The sequence below is a fragment of the Diplotaxodon limnothrissa genome, linkage group LG8 (genome assembly GCF_057381915.1).
Source record: "Diplotaxodon limnothrissa isolate DT_005_m linkage group LG8, D_limnothrissa_male_GT1.1, whole genome shotgun sequence".
NCBI classification, from domain to species: domain Eukaryota; kingdom Metazoa; phylum Chordata; class Actinopteri; order Cichliformes; family Cichlidae; genus Diplotaxodon; species Diplotaxodon limnothrissa.
The window spans coordinates 15,402,172-15,422,099 of record NC_140603.1 but is presented as its reverse complement, the minus strand read 5'-3'; the positions used below and the strand labels follow the sequence as shown (position 1 = coordinate 15,422,099).

The window sequence follows — 19,928 nt, the reverse complement described above, 5'->3', positions numbered from 1 at the left end:
CATGTATCGTGAGATTTTGAGTGAAAACCTCCTCACATCAGCAAGGGCGTTGAAGATGAAACATGGCTGGGTCTTTCAGCATGACAATGATCCCTCCACTAATGAAGGAGTGGCTTCGTAAGAAGCATTTCAAGGTCCTGGAGTGGCCTAGCCAGTTTTCAGATGTTAATCCCATAGAAAATCTTTGGAGGGAGTTGAAAGTCTGTTGCCCAGCGACAGCCCCAAAACATCACTGCTCTTGAGGGGATCTGTACGGAGGAATGGGCCAAAATACCAGAAACAGTGTGTGAAAACTTACAGAAAACGTTTGACCCCTGTCATTGCCAACAAAGGGTATATAACAAAGTATTGAGATGAACTTTTGTTATTGACAAAGTACTTATTTTCCACCATAATTAGCAAATAAATTCTTTAAAAAAATCAAACAATGTGATTTTCTTTTTTCTCATTTTGTCTCTCATATTTGAGGTATACCTTTCTTTCTAAGTGGGAGAACTTGCACAACTAGTGGCTGACTAAACAGGTTTTTGTCCCACTATATATCGCAGGCTTTAAACCTGCAGTACTGAGGATCATTAAAACTACATATAAACACCACACACTTGATCCTATTGTATATCATATTTAAATATTGACACAATTATAAAATAAGTTTGACTCATCTGACTAAACATTTCACTCATCATACAAAGATCTAGAGATATTTGGTTGCCAGTAGATGGAAACTCGGGAATGGCATTGTCATTATGATTTGGCAGCATTTGAGTTTAATTGGCTTTGTCCCAGTATCATTTCTGGGCCACGTTCACATATAGCTACTCATTTATTATACTGTCTGAAAACTTTAAAAGGAAAGCATATCACAGCTGAATTTGTGTGACCGGTGGAACATCCTGAATCATAAACAGTAACACTCATTTAGTGTGGTAACAGCACCACCCGGTGGCAAACCTGTAAATAAAACCTGTGAAATTTGATAGAGGATGAAATGTTTTGAATTTGAGTAATTAAAACCAGACATTAAAAAAACATTTATGGCACATTATGTCCAAACAAGTGCGTTAAAACACAAGTACATTGTATTAAAGAATGTTATGATTTTGCAATGGCAAAACACCGCCCATTAACTGTTGCACAACCCCTGACACCTGAGGAAACAGTGGGTGGGACAATAAGCACAAGGCTACTGGTTTTTCTTCACATTCTCTCTGGATAAGCAAAACGTATGAGAAAGGACATCAGCGCATCAGTCATTGAGTCCTCCAAATTTTCATACTGTTTGATTGGAGGAAGAAGGTCAGGTTTTAGGATAGGTTAATACTTTAATCAAAACATTCTGTAAATCAGAGTTAAACAATTTTATCTATCAAAAGTGGTTCAATAGACTGCACGTCATTCATTTAATTCACAGTATTTCTTTCAGCGTAACATCTGTGTAACATCATTTTCCCTCCTCACCCTCCAATGGATGTCTCCATTGAAGAGTTCACTCTTGGTAATGTTAACCCTGTTCCACGTTACTGCTAACTTCAGCTGATGCTCACTGCTTACTTGCTGAAAAACACAAACGCGACACCAAAATCAAAATTAGGATAAAAAGTGCATGTTGTAAGATTACAGTCTACTTATATGTACCTCCCACGAGTGTTTTAAATAGCAGGACTGTGTCAAAGTCATTTGGACTCACATGCTCTCCATGGTAGACTGTAATCAAACTTCCATTCTGGTAAATGCTTAAAGTCTGGAGAAAGAAGATGATGTGAAATGGGAACAGAAATGTTGAACACAGAGTTGCAAGATGACAGACAGAAAGTGATGATAAAAATCTGGAGAAACAGATCAGACACACTTCAGTGATGAATCTTAGATAGTTGCCCAAGACAGCAAGCGACTCTGCAGTTTAAAAAAAAAAAAAAAAAGCTGTTCACTGTAGTTTATGACCATTTTTATAGAGTAATGGCAGAAATAAAGAGATTTACAGAAAAATTGTGCTTTAATGTTCCCACTGTAAGCATTTGTGATCTGATTAAATATCAGCCTTCACTGACAGATGATATCTTCCTGACAGCCACATCAGACAACGTTTTATCAGGGTCTTACTACCTTATTGTTAGTACATGTTGGGACAAAATAAACTGCCTGGAGCTGAGCTGATCCCAGGCCTGATCTGGTTTGAATCCATGATCCTCGTGTTTCGTATCTGTCCTGTCATGCAAGTGGACTCTAAAATAATTTGCTGATATGTTACAGAGATGCCTTCTGGGTCGTCCCACTGAAACTGATTTAGAGGATTTTCAGTGGAAAATATGTTGTGTTTTAGACAAAATTTTCGACACTGTGCTTTTCAAAACATACTTCGATGTCATGTAATGACTGAATGTCAGTCTGTGAACAAATTTTAACATGCATTGTAGTCAAAACAAAGACTGTCTGCAGCTGCACAAAAAAGTCACTTTAAATAAAGTTCTGTAAAAATCAGTTTAGCCTTGATTCACTCAGATAATCAGAAAATCTCAAAGATCTGGGTTTTTCCTCATGTGTGAATGATTACAACATCATAAATGATTATGTGTCTAAAGCTTTATTTAAACAGTGATTCCTAAAATACCATACGGTAAAAGTGTCAGAGGAACTACCTGATTTTCTGACAACTAATTAATGACCACAGTTAGAAAGATCAAGTCTACAGTTCTATAGTCTACTATTTCTGACTTGATTATCATCTCCATCCTTATATATTGTAAGTTTACTCAATTTACAAAATTTGCTCATCTTTGCACTTTGTTATGAATGAGGAATTGATTCAGAGCGTCAGCCACCTGTTTCCCCATGTGCATGTATTATCTCAGTCAGCACACACCAGGTGAACTAGTTCGTCAGTCTGTGGTTTAGAGGGAAAATGCTTCTTAAAATGTTCCTCTACTTTGTCTTTAAGATCCACGCTGGGACCTTCTTCACCGTCGCCCTCCCCAGGAGACTGCACAGGTGGAGCTGGAGACAGGTTGTCCAAGACATCACTCGGGAAATCAGCAAAGCCTCCTGAACCAGCCAGCAGCCGCCATGGAAAAGGCAGTGTTTCGTTTTTAATACATTTGCAAGAATTTCAAGCAAACTTTTTTTCACTTTGTAATTATAAAGTATGTAATTAGGATGCGTAGAATTGCGAGATGAAAAATTAATTGAATCCATTTTGGAACAAGGCTGTAACTTGTGAATACTTTCCAGCTGAACTGTAGGTTTCTGTGTATGTGTCTGCATGTTTAAGCGTGTCTGTGAATGGCTGATTTCATGGTGGCTGCAATGAAGAAAAGCAAGTATATCAGCGTTCTCAGAACTGGAGTATGTCCTGTTGCAACGCAAGGTTTCCTGCTCCAAAAAACAGGCATCCCGATTGTGTAGACATTAATAAATAATGCTGGCAATAATTCAGTCCAACCCAACAGCCTCAGGTCAGTGGCTCAGTGTTTTACTGACCCAAATATACTTTTAATGATTTGTGAAAAACAAAAGCTTGTTTTATTAAAACTGTTAGTGCAATGTAATTAGTGTATTGTATTCATGCTTATGAATGTTACTAAAGCAATCTGAGCTCAGTCTTGGATACAGCTCCACCTTTTTATCTATACACATGTGGGCAATGGAAGACTCTGGTTTTAAGTTAAACTATTTAAATGGTGACAACAGAGTTACGGACCAAACAAAACATTAAAGCAAAAAAAAAAAAAAAAAAAAACCTGTTATTCGCTTTACACAATTAATTATTACGACCCTATGTCATGCATTAATTTATTCTAGCTGGAATACTGTAAAAGCAAATAAATCAATCCTTGAAGATTGTTGAACTACAGTTATTCTTTTGTACTTATCATCAAAATGAATCGTTATACTGTATGAAAGTTATTAGAAAAGAATAAAAATGCAGACATCCAAATACATTTGTATGTACATTTGCATACAAATATTGGGCGTTTTTAATGTAACTGAAAAAGTATTAATGTGTTCCTACTGTAACTGGTTATAGACGCTATCACATCATATCAGAATAAAATGTAAAACATTGCATGTTTTTAAAACATGTTTTACAGCATTAATTGTATCAAGTCACACACACGCACGCACACGCACAGACATACAGTGTCTTGCATTGGCTGGATAAAATGTTTTCTCTTTTCAGTGCAGTGTTTATATGCTTTGGTAAACCAAGTCCAGTGAGAATCAAGGTGGTGGGCTGGATAGAAGTTCTCAAGAGAGTGTGTTTTCCAATTTTGTTTTTTTTCCTGAACTTGAGTGAAGTGAAGGTGTCCTCTTTGATTTAAGGTATCCTTAAATTAAGTTGAGCTGGAAGAGGAGGCAAATGCATCTGTAGAGAGGAACAGGTAGAGTAAGATGAGTGAGAGGGACAAATTTTAGCAAAAAGAAAAAAGCAAACTTTTTTTAGAAAGCAGTACATTACGAATTGACTTTTAGACAGTGCGTTACTACTCAAAGTACAGCACACCTCATTCACACAGGCACTTTTTTTCTATACCTTGGTGCTTTCTATCTCATATTAATACACAATGCTAACACATTGGACAGCAAGTCAGGAGTTAGTATCTTGCTGAAGAATAGCTGGGTCTAATGTTTTGGGTCTATAACATTTTTCTATCATTACTTTATTATGGATTAGGTGCAAAAATTGTTAAGTGTGGATAATTAAACAATAGATCGATGCAATAGCAAATTGTGCCTGAACAGCAAGTGGAGAGTGATAGATGAGATGAAGAAATGGAAGGAAGCAGAGAGTCAAAGAGTGATTCACAAACACAAACAGAGCCGAGTTTATTCCTCAGTTTTGTTGCCTTTTAGTTCTAAGCGCTGTAACCAATCTCGGTATTTTATTATTATCTCATAACACTTGTTTAATCTGCTACCATCTCTGCTATGGACTTTTTACAGTCTACAGTCTCAGATCAACACAGCCCTGCCCTCCAGCACTATCAGCAGCGGGAGCAGCAGCAGCAACCCCTCAACAGCAACACTGTACCCATCAGGTGAAACATAGGCTACGATTGCTCTCTATTGTCCCCACCTGATGACAGTGATATAGTATGATGCGATTCCATTTTAGATTCTTGATGAATGTGGGTTCTTGTTCTTCAGCCTGCTTCTATATGCCCCTTTTTAACTTTGAGCACCCACCCCTTTAAACATCTCTGCACAGCCCTGGATCGGACTACCAGTCTTGTGGTTAGCAGATTACCTGCTCTACCACTTGAGCTACAGCCACTTAGTAGTCAAGCAAGCTATGTAAATGAAGAGTGGCTTTTCAACATGCAGGCTGTTATGCAAGCATGATTTCATAACTGCTAGTAAATACCTCGTAATGGTGGAGGTCGAGGAGGTTTAAATGTGCTTCCTTGTGATAAAGTATCCACAACCCAGCTGAGTGCACTGGAGCAATACTCCATCTGAGAAGAAAAAGCAGAAGATCATGAAACTATATATTAGAAAAGATTCATTCTTAAACCTCAATGAAAAGCACCTGAAAAAAAGGAGGACTGTTTTCTTTATAGATGTGTTCAGGTTGTCTGTTCACTCCATGTCTTAACTTTGTGTCTATAAAAATTCTAAAGACAGATTATTTACTGTTAATTAAATATTATGCAGTAAGACACTTAAAGCAGTACTTTAACACTTTTACTACATAGAGAGTAAGATTACTTTTTAAGGTGGACGTTACTTTATTGCCCTCCATAGGACAAAATATTTTTAAAACAGGAAACTTCTTAATCAAAGACAGACCATTAAAAAAAAAAAAAAAAAAAAAAAAAATGTCTGACTTGGATACCACTCATATCCACCCGTTAAACACTTGTCCAGCCCAGCTTATCACATCTTCCTGAGAACCACCCTATTCATTTATGTCCTCTCTAATAGGCATTTGTTTTTGGTCTATAGCTTTTGGCTTATTCGAGCTACGGTATTAAGTCTTCATGTACTGAATAGAGAACGTCCTGGGCTTCCCATTGATATCTCATGTGTTTGTGTGGTATCTTTTAGCTCCAAAGAGGTAGGAAATCACAAAAAAGTTCAATGGTAAGATTCTTTTTTCTTCAGTTGTCAGGAAGATATAAAGACTGGAAGCAAATTAAATACAGTTAGGCTAGCTCCATCTAGTGACTAAAAAAAAGACCACAGTGATGTAGTCAATTCATGAATTGTTGGCTCTGACGTATCCTAATCTTAAGCTATGCTTAAAAACATTCTGACTGACACAACAGCTTTTTCCCATAATCAGTACTTCTTGCTTTTCTCCAAAACATAAAATTGCTTACTACAGAGTTGCTTAAGATCAGCCACAGTAAATCCAAATTAAAAAAAACTGTCTTTGTACTAAATAGTAGGTGTTTTCCCTATATTCTACCATCCTGTTATTATACCAGTCAAAACAAGTCTGCAATTCAATGCTTTAACCTTTATGTAGAATACTGAACTGACTGAACCAATGTGCTCTTTCACAGCAGCTCCACATATGTATCATGAATGACTCAAATGGTACAAAATGATAAGTTGGAGCTTCGGTTTTACCTGATTCTCCAGAGACCGTAGTCTGTGTTCAAAGTCTCTGCTTTCACTCAGATGTTTAAGCACACCATCTACCCTATATAAACAAAGATACATTTACTTCAGAATGATGGAGTCACACAGTAATAAATAATGCTGCTACAGTGGAGGATGAAGGTGCTCACTTGGCAGACATCCGTTTGAGCCTTTCTGAGTCGCTGCTTTTCTGGATCTTGTTTCGAGCAGTCAGGAAGTCTTCCTTCTGAATCGTTTCCCACGTTGATAATCTGTTCGCTGCCTTTGCTTCCAAGTCTAACACTGATAGTACAGACCAAGGGTTGAAATGATTACCTTTCAACTCACTTTTCATGCTTTCATCACTGCTGAACTGAGGTCAGTGAGCAAGAAAATTATTTAGATGCTTCCATTTTAAGTAAGCAACTAAAATAAAAACAATTTAAAAAAAAAATACAGTCACTGATTAAAAAACTCAAAGATAATAGAACTATGGAACTGAGGCTTCCTGATTCAGCATGTGTAATGGACAATAACTTTAATACATTAGCAGTATTAATTATTTTTATTATATTAATAAAATCCACGACTTCTGATCCAATACTGACCAAAGTGGTGAATCTTTACAGAGGGCACTTTGCGGATGACCCTCTTAATAAAGAGGTTGATGTGTGAAAGGATAATGAAAGGCGGAGCCAAAGAAGGACGGGAGTGATACTCGACAATCAGGTTGTAACGCTGGAACTTCCAGTAGGTGTCACTGTGTTCCTGCACTTTAGAGAAAGTGTAGCTGTGTGGATACAAGCAGATCAGAGCCACTGAGTCAAACCATTCAGTATGTGAACGCACCTTCAGATATAATAAAAGACTTGTTCTTTACCTAAACATGGCAATAAGCAGGTTGATGAGCAGGATGTTGGTGACCAGGAGATATACGACTAGCAGAATCACTACCAGCCAGTTACTCTCATGAGTTCTACACGGCTCTTCACCGCTCTCAATCAAAGTCACATTGTGTGTACAGTTGACATCCCAGTCCTTGCCCACTGCAACAAAACAGACATAAAGGAGAAAGTTAAGAAAGCTTTACAGTAGCATTCAATTTTCTTATTTTTATGCCAGTTGCACAAACACTTGTACCATCCATCTCTTCCACAGGGATCTGTCCAAAGATGTGCAAGTATGGCCTGTAGAAAACTCTCCGAAAAATGCGATTCAGGTTTGGATCGTAGGAATAGATCAGAGCCTGATTGGCAACTCCATACGCCATGAGCCATACACCCAGGAAGAAGAGGAAGAAGAAGACATCCTTCATCTGAACAAGAGGAGGAAATTGTCATTTTGTTTCTGACATTATATTATTAAAAAAGTCTATAATAAAAAAAAGTATATTGCCAACTGATGGTAACTTTCTCACCATCTTTCCTACAATGATGATTTTTGGTCCCAGCTGCTTGTGAATGGCAAAAATGTGAATGAGGCGAAGGGTGAAGACCATGTAGTCCAAACACAGGACATCCCGTCCAAATTCATATGACCAGTGGAACATCCTGAAACACAAGCACAGTAATGCTGAATCAGTGTGAAAGCAGCACCACCTGGTGGCAAAGCTGTAAATTAACTAAAGACCCGGAAATGAAAATTATTTTATAGAACACTTAAGACATCCAAATATGAACCAAGGACAATGTTTTTACAAATGTTACAATCTGCAATGACAAAGCCTCATTCAAAAATATTACTGTAGAAAAAAAAATTAGAATTGATCATTTCTATTATTTTTTATTTCTTGTCCATACCTGCAGATTAGTCCTATAATGAACAGGCTGATGGCGGTGAGGTCACATTTATTCCAAACATCCTGAATGTAGAGTCTGAACCTTTGACGCCAAGTCATCGTCCCCAAAAAAATGGTCTTGATGAAGAAGACAAATGACTTTACAGATCCATAAAAAAACAACAAATAAAACTCAACTATACCTAGGTGACATGTATCCAAATACAGACGCGCACTTTCCATTTACTGTTACTATTATTTCAGTAAAGTGAGTAAAATCTGACAGGATAAGATTTTAATTTGTGATTTTTTTTTAGTGTTTGCTTAATCACATAAAATCGGTGACGAATAAAAAATTTTTTTTTCTTATTTTAATGTCAATCTTGAATCTAAGGCTTTTGACACAGGAGCATGTAACCACTGTGTCGCAATGGCACTTTGGGGATAGTTCATTATACATTATATTTGGGGATAGTTATTACATTCATAAATAAAAATAATAAAGTTCTAAGTAAGACGTGTCTCTTCACTCACCTGTCGGATCTCCTCACAAACGATGGTGAATACCCAGAAGTACAACACACACTCCGCAGCACCTGGACCTGAGGGTGGTGGGGGCTCAAAATCCACCAACAACACGTAGGCAAAAAGCAAGAGAAACAGGAAGTACATCAGGACGTTGCCCAAAAAGGAGGTGACCGGTGCAAACCAGAACTGACGCCAGCGTGACACTATGAATGGACGCTGTGGTGGTCGGTAAGGTACACCTGTATCAAGGATTATAAATACAGATTAACAGGTGACTAAAATGACAGCATGTGGAGACAAGAATCAGATGACTCTTTAAACAGGACTCACCTTTAATGGCATCACTCTTGTGAACGTCTGAGTCAACTTCACTGGTGTAAGAAAACATTTTTAATTCATTAGTAGACCTAAGACATAAAAACAAACTGATGTTCTATGGATGAACACTGAAGAGTGCAAGTAGAAATATTACTGCTGTTTGATGTCAGAGAAAGAGAAGACGGTGGTCCCATAAAGGTTGTCAGAGTCCTGAGCCACTGCATCCTCATTGGGCATTTCCTCCTCCTCCAGCTGATTGTCTTGTGTCCTTTGAGGTGGAATATATAGAAATTTTTTTACACACACACACACACACACACACACACACACACACACACACACACACACACACAATAGTCTGTAGTGTAGTGAAAACCAAATATGAGTGACAGATTAGCTTACACAAAAATCATGGACACAAATAACTTGAGCTTCTTATATAATATAGATTTAGTATATTTGTAGCTTATTACGCAGCTCATTTTCTTTCTTCAGGTGTGAAATGTAAAACTGAGGTCAGAGGTCAAATGTGGCACAATACTTTTTGAGACAAACTATAATGTGATATTTAGAATACCCATATACCAGTATAATTTCCTAAATGTCGCCAATATAAACAAAGGACGCTGAATTTTAAGTGTAGTTTTAAAGATAAAAGACATAAATCAATAAGTTGACCTTAAAGACTTTGGTGAAAGTAAGCCAAATATTACTGGTCATCATGATCCCACTCTACACTCCCACAAAGTTTTATCAGAATTGATTCGAAACATTTCCGCTATCATGATTACAGACAGAAAGATATGCACGCAAACACAACCAAAAACATGACCTCTGTGGTAGAACTGCTTTACCTGAAGGAAATGAGGTTGGTGTAGCAGAGGATGGGGCAGAAGAAAGCGAGCAGGAGCTTCCAGACCTCTGTGTTCCTCTTCATATCACCCCACCAGATCTGGGACAGCAGAGACTGGAAGAGGAGAGAAAAAACAAGGACTTATCCATCAGCAGTACTGGCTCAACATGGGGATATGTTATTTTGGAAGCATTATGCCATTTTTCATTTGTAAGTAATTTATACTGTTGTACTGTACAAATCTGGATGATCGTGTGTATAAGTTCTTTATAAAAAGCAATACTTTTAGATAGGAGTAGCTAAATAATTACAGATCAGTGTATAAAGATGTATAACAAGGCATTGTGTATTAGCATATTTATTTATAGAGACTGTATATGTATACATTAGTTTGTATAATGAAAACAGCCTTATGCTTCATCATCAGCTTAATATATCAAGTGCTTTTTAAGATGTGTTTTTTGAAAATTTGTCCATGTACCCACTTTAAGGTCTTTTTCTCCACATCTAAATCTGAGGCAACGTTTGAACACGAATATCTCTATTAAAGATGAAAGACTGAATTTTCACTGTCCTTTCTTACCATCAAAATTGATCTGTAACTTGGGACAGAAGCACCAAAAATGTCCTAAGTATTGGTTAGTTAGAATATAAAGAAAAAGAAAGTCCAGCATTCCTGCAAAATCCCATATTTGAGCACATGTTAAATAAAAACTTCAAATTGCAAGAGAACTACTGATATTTTTGTAGTTGATAGCTGAATAACACAATGTTGTAAAATAAATCTGTAGAAAACCTTTTTACCATGAAATAATTCACACTTACAAAACAGGAAGAATTTCATTCTACAGGTATTAATATGACGTACAACAAAACCAAAAATATCAGTAGACCATCTTTGATCTGTCCAAACAGAATACAGATGCTACTCCAATTCAGAAAATAATTTTGTTAAATATGCGTATGTTTTTGTTTTTGTTTTTTCAAGACCTGGGTCATTATATTATCTGCTCCATCATCTCCCAGCTTCTTATATCAAATAACATTTTAGATATCCGTTTTTTGTTTTTTGTTTTTTTTAAAGACCGTTCTGCACACTTTCATGCCTTTTTTTTCCCCCACATTGAAAAAGTCAATGTTTGAACATGACTATCAGAAAAACAATTAAAGATAAAAGCCAGGATAAAAACAGGATTTCTCATTTAGGACAAATACATGAAGAAGTGTCTGCGTATTGGCGAAAAATTAAAGCAATCTTTTAAAATTCCATATTTGTGCACACAATTTAAAAAAAAAAAAAATAATGCTGGTTCTATTTAACTTTTATGCCGGAAATATCACAAGTTGTACAAGTAAAAATATCAGTAGATAGTCTAATCTAAATACAACAACAACACATGGTATTCAATTTATAACTAAGAAACAATTTTCTTTTGTACAATATGTGCAAATTTTTCATTTTCATAACCTGTTCTACCTACCTACCATTTTGAGACCTACACTCCTGGAAGAGAATATTTCACACGAAAATATATTTCAGGTGAGAATGATCTGCTAGCCTTTTTTTAATATATTGCTTGACAGTATATAAAAATATATAAGCTAAAATTTCGCAGTAATCATTATGTACGTCCAAACTTGGAACGATAACATATTTTAATAGAAAAATTTGACTGATAATTTTTTTTAAAACCTCGATTTGTGACAGAGTGACCAAGGTCTGAAAATTTAACTGAATTATTTCCCAATTATAATTCCAGTACCATCTAGAAGCTGCAATTTTGTTACTCACGTTTTTTTAATGCAAATTAAAAACACTGATTCATTTTAATCGGCCGAGTGAAAGTCTTTGAGATATCAATCTTAAAACATTGTTGCAGATTTCAATGTACAAAACACATCATTTGAAAGTGGGTCGAAGGACAATGGGGGGTTTTTTTTTTGGTTGTTTTTTTTTATTATATCTTTAAAAATTATTTGTTACATTAAGGTAGAATTTCAAAGATTAGATTTGTTCAAACTATTGGACCACAAAATTATTACGCAAATTGCAGATTTTCAAGCAAGAAATGTTACAAAAGCTGGCTTATTTGGGATGGAATGACCCATTTTATTCCCTCAACTGATCAATATTTTCTCTATATAAATATGATGGCTTCCTTTGATTTCATGTTCATTTGTTTAATAGCATTCAGTTCATTTTATTTCAAACATTTACATTCACAATCATTACAAAATATCATTCCATTCTTTGCATTTGTTACCTATATTTTGGAAAATGACGATGTTATTCAGATTCATTGCCCATGTGCTAGATGAAAGGAATGCCATTCACATGAATGACAAATATGACACACCTGTACGCCATCATTACTGAAGAAAAGCCGGGCATCGGCACTCACGCCCATCTGAAGGCAGGTGGTGTCACCCCAGATGGGAGACTTCCTAATTAGCAGGGTGAAGGAACGGTTTTCATCACTCCGATAACAAGAGCTAAAAATATCTGAGATAAAGTGGACAAGACACGTGATGAAGAGTTCGATGAGATTTGTTACTATTGTGTTACATCAGCTGTTGAAAGGAAAATTCTAAGGAAATTAAATAAAATGATTGCAAAACTAGATATCAAACCATCCTAACAGTGTAGTGGAAAACTGCAGTTATTGTCTCACCATGAGCCAGGTTCTCAAACTTCTGGGCCAGTTCTTTCATGGAGAGTTTGGTTTCAGTCTCCTCCTCCAGTTTGGACAAGTCTCTGAGTATATTACAGCCACTGAGAGCACTCAGGACTGCCTCACCTGCCTGGAAAGGAGATCACCAATTTACAACATCACTTTACTTTATGTTTTTAGCAATTATTTAATTTTATATTAAGACTTAACACTATGACTGTATAATATTTAAAAACAATTAGGATCATAAAATAATAATTAACAATATATTGCAATTAATTGACTCGAACAACTTTGATACATGGTAAGCAGCGTCTAGTTCGAGGTTGTCAAATGTACAACCCGCAGGCTGAGATCATTTCCAATGCCCATTAATGGTATTAATGGCCCGTCAGGATGTGGATGTGCAGACGGGGGTGGGGCTTTATTTCACATGTAAAGGCAGACATCCCGAAAACAGCCCAGTAGACGGAGAGATGGGCGAGTCAGATTTAAATGCAAGCTTGTCAGGAAAAGTAAAGAGAGGAGTGAAAATGTAAAATGAGCAGCGTGTGGCTGCATTTCAATGATATTGGAGACTGAAAGCAGAGTGCAGAATTGATCGAATTGGCAGTGGGATTAGGTAATAAAAGTTTTTTTCCCCAACCATTTTCCATTGTGGATGACAAAAGGTTTCAAACTTGATCACTATAGAAATTTCTGGGGATTTTTACCATTATGGATGAAAGAAAAAACTAAAAACTGGACAGTCTGGGCAATGAGCTACCAGAACTTTTTACACATTTATTCCTTAGAATTTAAGTCCACAGAGTCGTGCGGAGTGATTTCTTTTCTTAACACAGTGTTGTTACACTGACAGGAACGTTAAAGTTTCACCCCTGGTCTAGTTGCAGCTCATTCTCACACATGCCCAATATAGTGCAACTTCCCCTGAAAACTCTGCTCTATTTAAATAACAATCCATCCATTTCAAACCAGCTGAACACCAGTTTGTCTCAGAGCTTTTACCATCTCCCAGAAATAAAGGGCCATCTCACTGCGGTTCTGCAGTACAGCCCAGAGGAAGAGTGAAGCCCAGGGATAGGGGCAGCGCAGCTGCCGATAGAACGAATCTCCACGCAGAACCTTATTTGCACGCTGGGATGAATAAAAAAAAGTAAGAACATTTATTGTCATGTTAACCATAAAAATAGAAATGCAGTCAGCACAAGTACACTGTGTGTTTATTCTGAAAGGTTCAAAGTACCCTCAGAGACGTCCTTTTGGATGAAGTGAACTGTAAGCCCAAAGCTTTATAGTATAAAGGCTGGCAGACATCACCCATTAACAGCTCCAGGACCCCTGACACCTGAGGAACCCATGGGTGGGACAATAAGCACAACAGTATCTATTTAAGCATAATTAATGAAAAAGGACAGAATCTCTTTGATTCCCAAACTTACCTCAAAAAGGGTGACCTCCTTCACTGGTCCATCCTGATTGTTATCTTTCACCATTTTTGAGGACGAATTCTGTTTTTCTGATGGTGAGTGACGCTCCACTATTGCCAGCCGCTCTGCTAGGCACTGTTGTAGTAGCTGATAGAGCAAGGTCCCATCTGGCACAGAGCGATAGAGGGTTTCCAGCCTGCCATAAGTTAGGTACTCCAGGATATTCAAGCCATTCTCAGTGAAAAGCCGAACAAACTGGGGCTTGTTGTTGATCAGCGCATCTGTCATTGAGTCCTCCAAATCTTCGTACTGTTTAATTGGAGGAAGGAGATCATGTTTTAGGACAGGTTAATAATTTAAGCCAAGTATTCTGTAAATCATAGATAAACTGTATCTGTCAGAAGTGGTATAATAAACTGCACAATGTACTTCAGAGCATTTCCATTCAGTGTGGTGTCTTTTTCCCTCCTCACCTTCCACTGGATGTCTCCATTGAAGAGTTCACTCTTGGCAATGTCAACCCTGTTCCACGTTACTGCTAGTTTCAGCTCATCACTATAAGGGCTGGCATCAACTGATGATTGCTGCTTACTTGCTGAAAAACATAAAGACAACACAAAAATCAAAATAAGGACTAAAAGTGCATGTTGCTGCTATGTTGTACAATTAATGTCTACTTATACATACCTCCCACGAGTGTTTTAAGCAGGACTGTGTCAAAGTCATTTGGACTCTCGTGCTCTCCTTGGTAGATTGTAATCAAATCTTTGTTCTGGTAAATGCTCAAAGCCTGGAGACAGAAGATGGGAAAGGGAACAGGAACAATGCAAGATATTTTAGAAAAAAGATGTTCGACAGTGATGAAGAAACTGGTGACAAAGGTTCTTTTCAAACTCATGATGTCATTCATGGCACAGCCTCTAATTAAGCAAGAGGGTTTGACTTTAATCAACTGCGATCCTGAAAAACTGACAAAAAGATCGAGCGCCCTGAGGGCATGAATATTAGACCTGAATACAGTTTAGTAAGCAGCTGACAGATATGCAGGCTATAAAAAGTCTTTCCTCATACTCTTCTGCAGAGTAAAGGCCAACACAATGTTTCTGTTCTCAGCACTCACCTGTTCAACTAGTTTGTCGGTCTGTGCCTCTGAAGGAAAATGCTTCTTAAACCGTTCTGCCACTCTGTCTTTGAGATCCACACTGGGGGTTTTAGGAGCCTCACTGTTGCCTTCACCAGAGGACGGCACAGCTGGAGCTGAAGACCGGTTCTCCAAGATATCACTCAGGAAATCAGCCAAGCCTCCTGAGCCAGCCAGAACCAGCCAGGGGATGCAGCTTTTTAAAGAGAGATCCATTCTCTGACAGACATGACAAAAACCATGAAATAAAGATTGGCACAATTTAAATTAGAATTTGCCATTTTTGTTGTAATAATTCACATAAAAAGCTGTAAAGGACTGTACCTTTAGCATGTCTGTTTCCCCTGATATCAGCATACAAACGACAGGGATGTCAATGCTGCCACTTCCTTTAAAAAGATACAACAATTTTTAGCATCTTCCAATCTTGATCAAATGTTTTTACTAACTTAATCAGAGTGATCATACTAAGATGTGCAAAGTGCATAATTTTCATGAAGCACAACAGCTGACACTCATACAAAGAGCACCCTGTGGATGTTTTTGTTTTACTTGAATGGAAATGTTGTAGAGTTAACTGTAAGATACATGCAGTCACATGCAAGGCTTTCCTCCCGTAGATGCCAAAAAAAAATAAAAAAATCATTCAACCAAAACACGAAGGAACATGTAAAGCCTGTAAAGATCGAAGTTAACTCTGAAAGGATGTATTTTGGGAATAATGGTACAGGAGTTAAGTCTCATTTAGCACAATTAGATTTAAATAAGTTAACTTAAACTGAATACATGAGTGGAAGATAATGTGTACTCAAGTACAGTTTCTGCTTTAATTCAGAGGCTATAAATGTTGTACTTCATAGTTTATGGTACCATCTCTGACCCCATATGCCTGCGCGCTGCTGGGAAATGAATTCCTCCAGTCTGGCTCTGAAATCTGTTTCTCCTCCTCTGCGGCCCACCCTCCCATCGTCCACGAGGAGGAAGGCCTGGTAGTTGTTATCCAGGGAGCAGGAGTCCCGGGAAATGTTTTGGACATAGTACTTTGCTGGAAAGCTTCCCTGCAAAAGAAGAAAAAACAGTTACTCCAGCGTTTCTTTCCACATTTCAGCCTTAGTTATTTTAAATTGCAGCAAGAACTGCCAACAGTGTGTTCACCCAATAAAACCTGACAAATCAACACGGACCGTGTGTCAAATCGTGGTCCTTTTCCACAAAGACAACAAGATATGATTTAATGCTTAGAGAAATGTGCAAATGTGTGAGAGTCTTTACTACCTGAGGGTTGACCAGCTGCTCTCGTTTTTCCACAAGGCCCCACGGAGCAATGCCCAACGCTACCACCTTGTTGAGCGAGAATGAAGAAGCTGCAGTTGCATGATCTCTCACTGCCTGTCCAACACACCTGCCAACACCTTCACGCAGACCTGTAGTTAAGATCCATGCACCTGGGGGAAACAGGGGGAAAATCTGATTTTTATTTCAATTTTCTTCAGTGAATAAAATATAACTTTATGTGACTTTGCAAATCACTGGATTCTGTTTTATTTACATATTGCACTGCATCTCAATTTGTTTTGGTTTTTTTTTGGGGGGGGGGGGGGGGTTTACAGCTAAGATTGTCAACAATTTATTAGCATGAACAAACAAAGGTCATGTCAAAAGTCGTAAATGTGTTTCACATTTCACACCAGTTTTTAATTTAAAAGGAACAAAACGAATGAGACTTGACAATCTGGGCACCAAAACGGGAAGAAAAACAAAGGGAGCAGACCAAATTATTGATCCCTGAGAAATAAACCTAAGACCACAGCAAGTCAAGTATCAGATTCATACACATTTATCTGTAAAAAAAAATTAAAAGCACATAAAAAAAGACTACAAAGGCCACAGACATGCGTAAAACATGTTTTTATATGCAACGGGTTTTAACACCAAATATGGTACCACACCCTGTACTATGTCTTATCTAACAAAGATGTTTAGGGAGTGTGAGCTGTGTAGTTACTTGCATCTTTGTGTGCATGTTTTGTTTGGGACTTTGATTTTTTTTTTTTTTTTTTTTTAGTACATCTTGGACTTGTTTTGAGAAAACAGCGCGTGACCTCAGACGACGGGGGGATCAGTATCGCCATATGCCACCTGCACTTGGTACAGTAGCCAGAGAGGAAATGGCCATTGTACTACCAAATTAGGACCGGACCCCAGGGAGTCGTGTTGTGTGTTGAGACTAAATTTTGTAATAGCTGTTTTCTTCACGCTAAAAACCACCATGAGTAGGTTTCAATGTCTGACAGGATCATTTGTCAGTTCTTTTATCGTCATCTGGAAATTATCATGACATCTGCTAACCAACAATAACCCACTTCAGCAACCAGAACAGAAATAAGATGCTGAGCTCAGATATGCCAGACACATCACACCTGCCAGGAGTACTGACACACTGGCAGATGCATAAAGTTTTTACCTGTGCTTTGTGACGCTTTCACCAGTCCCTGTCTGAGGACCTCCCGTACCCAGGTCTTCACCTGTGTCCTTCCCTCTCCGCCCACAACAGAAACAACCAGGTTGGGTAGAGGAAGACGCCAATGAGCTGTCAGTATGGTGTACACCATAGAAGGCTCAGTGCTCCATGACAGGCGCAGGAACTAAGTTTAGACATTTGATGGATTAAAAGAAGCAAGCCCATGTCAACAATGCAAAAAGATTTGAAAAGTAATGGCCTGTGATCACACTAGTATTAAAGCTGAACGACTCAGTCGTTTCAGCCTTTAAATGGTAATAAAATGGGGGGGGGGGGGGGGGGGGGGGAAAGAAGCTTGTCATGTGATCTGTACTGACTTTTGACTCTGTTTACTCAGGTGGAGCGGAGGTAGACTGAAGGTCAGGAAAATTCAACGAATTGACTACTACAGCTCAGGGTTTATCTTAACCTTTATTTAACTCACCTTTGGAGGCATTTCTTTTAAAAACATGTACACATGTTCAAGAACTCTCAGGCTCTTGAAATAAAGCATTCAAACATTATGAGAGAAAAATAAAAGCACCCACATGGCTGTGCCTCTTGCTGGCCCCTGCAAACTGCACCTCTCCAAAGGCATCTGTCGGTCGTTCAGAGGAGTGCTGCACACTTTTCCACTGGTTCACGATGGCTGTGCTGAAATAGTCTCCAAGAGCCACAGAGGCATGGTCATCTCTCGCAGCCCCGCACTGACACAATGCACCATTACTGAGAGAGGTGGAGGGATATAAACAACACCATGAGAAGTTACTCAAAATACATGTGCTGTTATTAAAAGACAGAGGTCACAGTACCTGATGGAATCTTCTACAAAAGTGCTGCACACTCTTTTCTTGATGATTTTGGGGATCCAACTCTGAAAGCATTTTTCAGCAGTTATATAACATTACTGAATTATTACAGAAGCTGATTCAATTCTGAATCCTAAAATCTCATGCATGTGGCAGCAGGTGCAGAAAACCGTCCAAGTGTTGACTTTGGCTAATAGAAACTACCCAGTAACAAGTTGGCAAGCTGTGCTGTGATTTCTGATGATGTGACGTAGTTTGAGCTCAGGTGTGCGCAACAGGCAGGCTGTGCATAAGCGTATTCTGCAGTGGGGCTACATTACATTTTGTTTTCACCAATGTATTCAGTGCTAATCTTTCTGTAATGTTATCAGCCAAGCAGTAAAGAGAGAACACTTTCCCCACAGGCCGTTTAACTGAGAAAAAAAAAACCATGATGGCCCCGTTGCATTTATTGGTGCCAGTAGCTGACGCCTCGTCTAGAGTCCTGCAACTGATGCAACTAAACGGAACGCAGTCATTATTAACCATCACCGGAACGCTTATTTAACTGCTTATGGTTAGGATGCTCGGTTTAGTAGAAGTTAGTTTCTTATAAGTGGCGTGTTTTCCATTTTTATCGCTTAGCCAAAAAAAAAAAAAAAAAAAAAAAAAGTAGACTGCTGCGTCAGAAATGATTGGAAAAGCCGTTCCCAGTTGTTAAAGCTGTAACGTCCACCGGTTAGACAAGTGTAGGGTCAACAAACCACAGCGGAAACAAAGCAGACGGATAGCTCCTGCAGTCGTTCGCGCAAACGTGCACGTTTGGACAGCTGTTGCACGACGTGTTTTCCAAGAAGACTATGGGCGGCTCACTGCAGTTCCTCGGAACTTCATGGGCAGATATTCCGAGTATAGCGTTAACTTCCACTTCCAAAAAATGTAGCGGCACATCACAACAGCAGCTGAAGGACTTGAGTGAAATCTAACCCACCTGGCTCTTCTCAGTTTGGCCAATATTGTCTCTGCCGTCGCCTCCTCCTCCTTCTTCTGCTCCTGTGTCTTTCATGTTTCCCTTTCAGTCGTTCTCAATGAGAAACATATGCGGAAGGACTAAAAGGGTTTCTTTCTGACTATTTTCCACCTTGTCTCCTACTGCTGAAACCCCATTCCCTGCCACTGCACTCACTCGGCGTGCGCAAAGAAAAATAGGTGCAGCCAGCACACAGGTAAGGGTGTGGTTTCACAGAGGCAGACAATTACACCAACGCATGCAAACAGGAAGGGCCAATCGGAACCACAAAGTGGGCTAGAGTTTATTGAAATACTTCCTCATCCCCTTATCTGGTCACTGGTATCTGTT

General features: G+C 38.4%; 2 protein-coding genes across 2 annotated transcripts in view; one reads left to right on the top strand and one right to left on the bottom strand.

Annotated features, from left to right (window-relative positions):
* LOC146626563 (receptor-type tyrosine-protein phosphatase H-like) overlaps positions 1–19,928 on the top strand; it is a 447,591-nt gene that overhangs the window by 299,707 nt on the left and 127,956 nt on the right. The gene's annotated exons all lie outside the window — the stretch shown is intronic.
* On the bottom strand, positions 4,154–19,634 carry LOC146626576 (transient receptor potential cation channel subfamily M member 4-like). The gene is made up of 28 exons (XM_085361333.1): positions 19,560–19,634; positions 18,593–18,654; positions 18,329–18,506; positions 17,745–17,925; positions 16,556–16,725; positions 16,161–16,338; positions 15,605–15,669; positions 15,260–15,499; positions 14,827–14,929; positions 14,613–14,734; positions 14,152–14,448; positions 13,956–14,057; positions 13,718–13,846; positions 12,710–12,839; positions 12,395–12,540; positions 10,039–10,151; positions 9,339–9,452; positions 9,197–9,237; positions 8,873–9,105; positions 8,361–8,476; positions 7,979–8,111; positions 7,702–7,876; positions 7,442–7,607; positions 7,170–7,351; positions 6,732–6,864; positions 6,571–6,643; positions 5,360–5,450; positions 4,154–4,360 (listed from the first exon to the last, which is right to left on the bottom strand). The coding sequence occupies exons 1-28, from the start codon at positions 19,632–19,634 to the stop codon at positions 4,329–4,331; spliced, it is 3,780 nt and encodes a 1,259-aa protein (XP_085217459.1). The 3' UTR covers positions 4,154–4,328.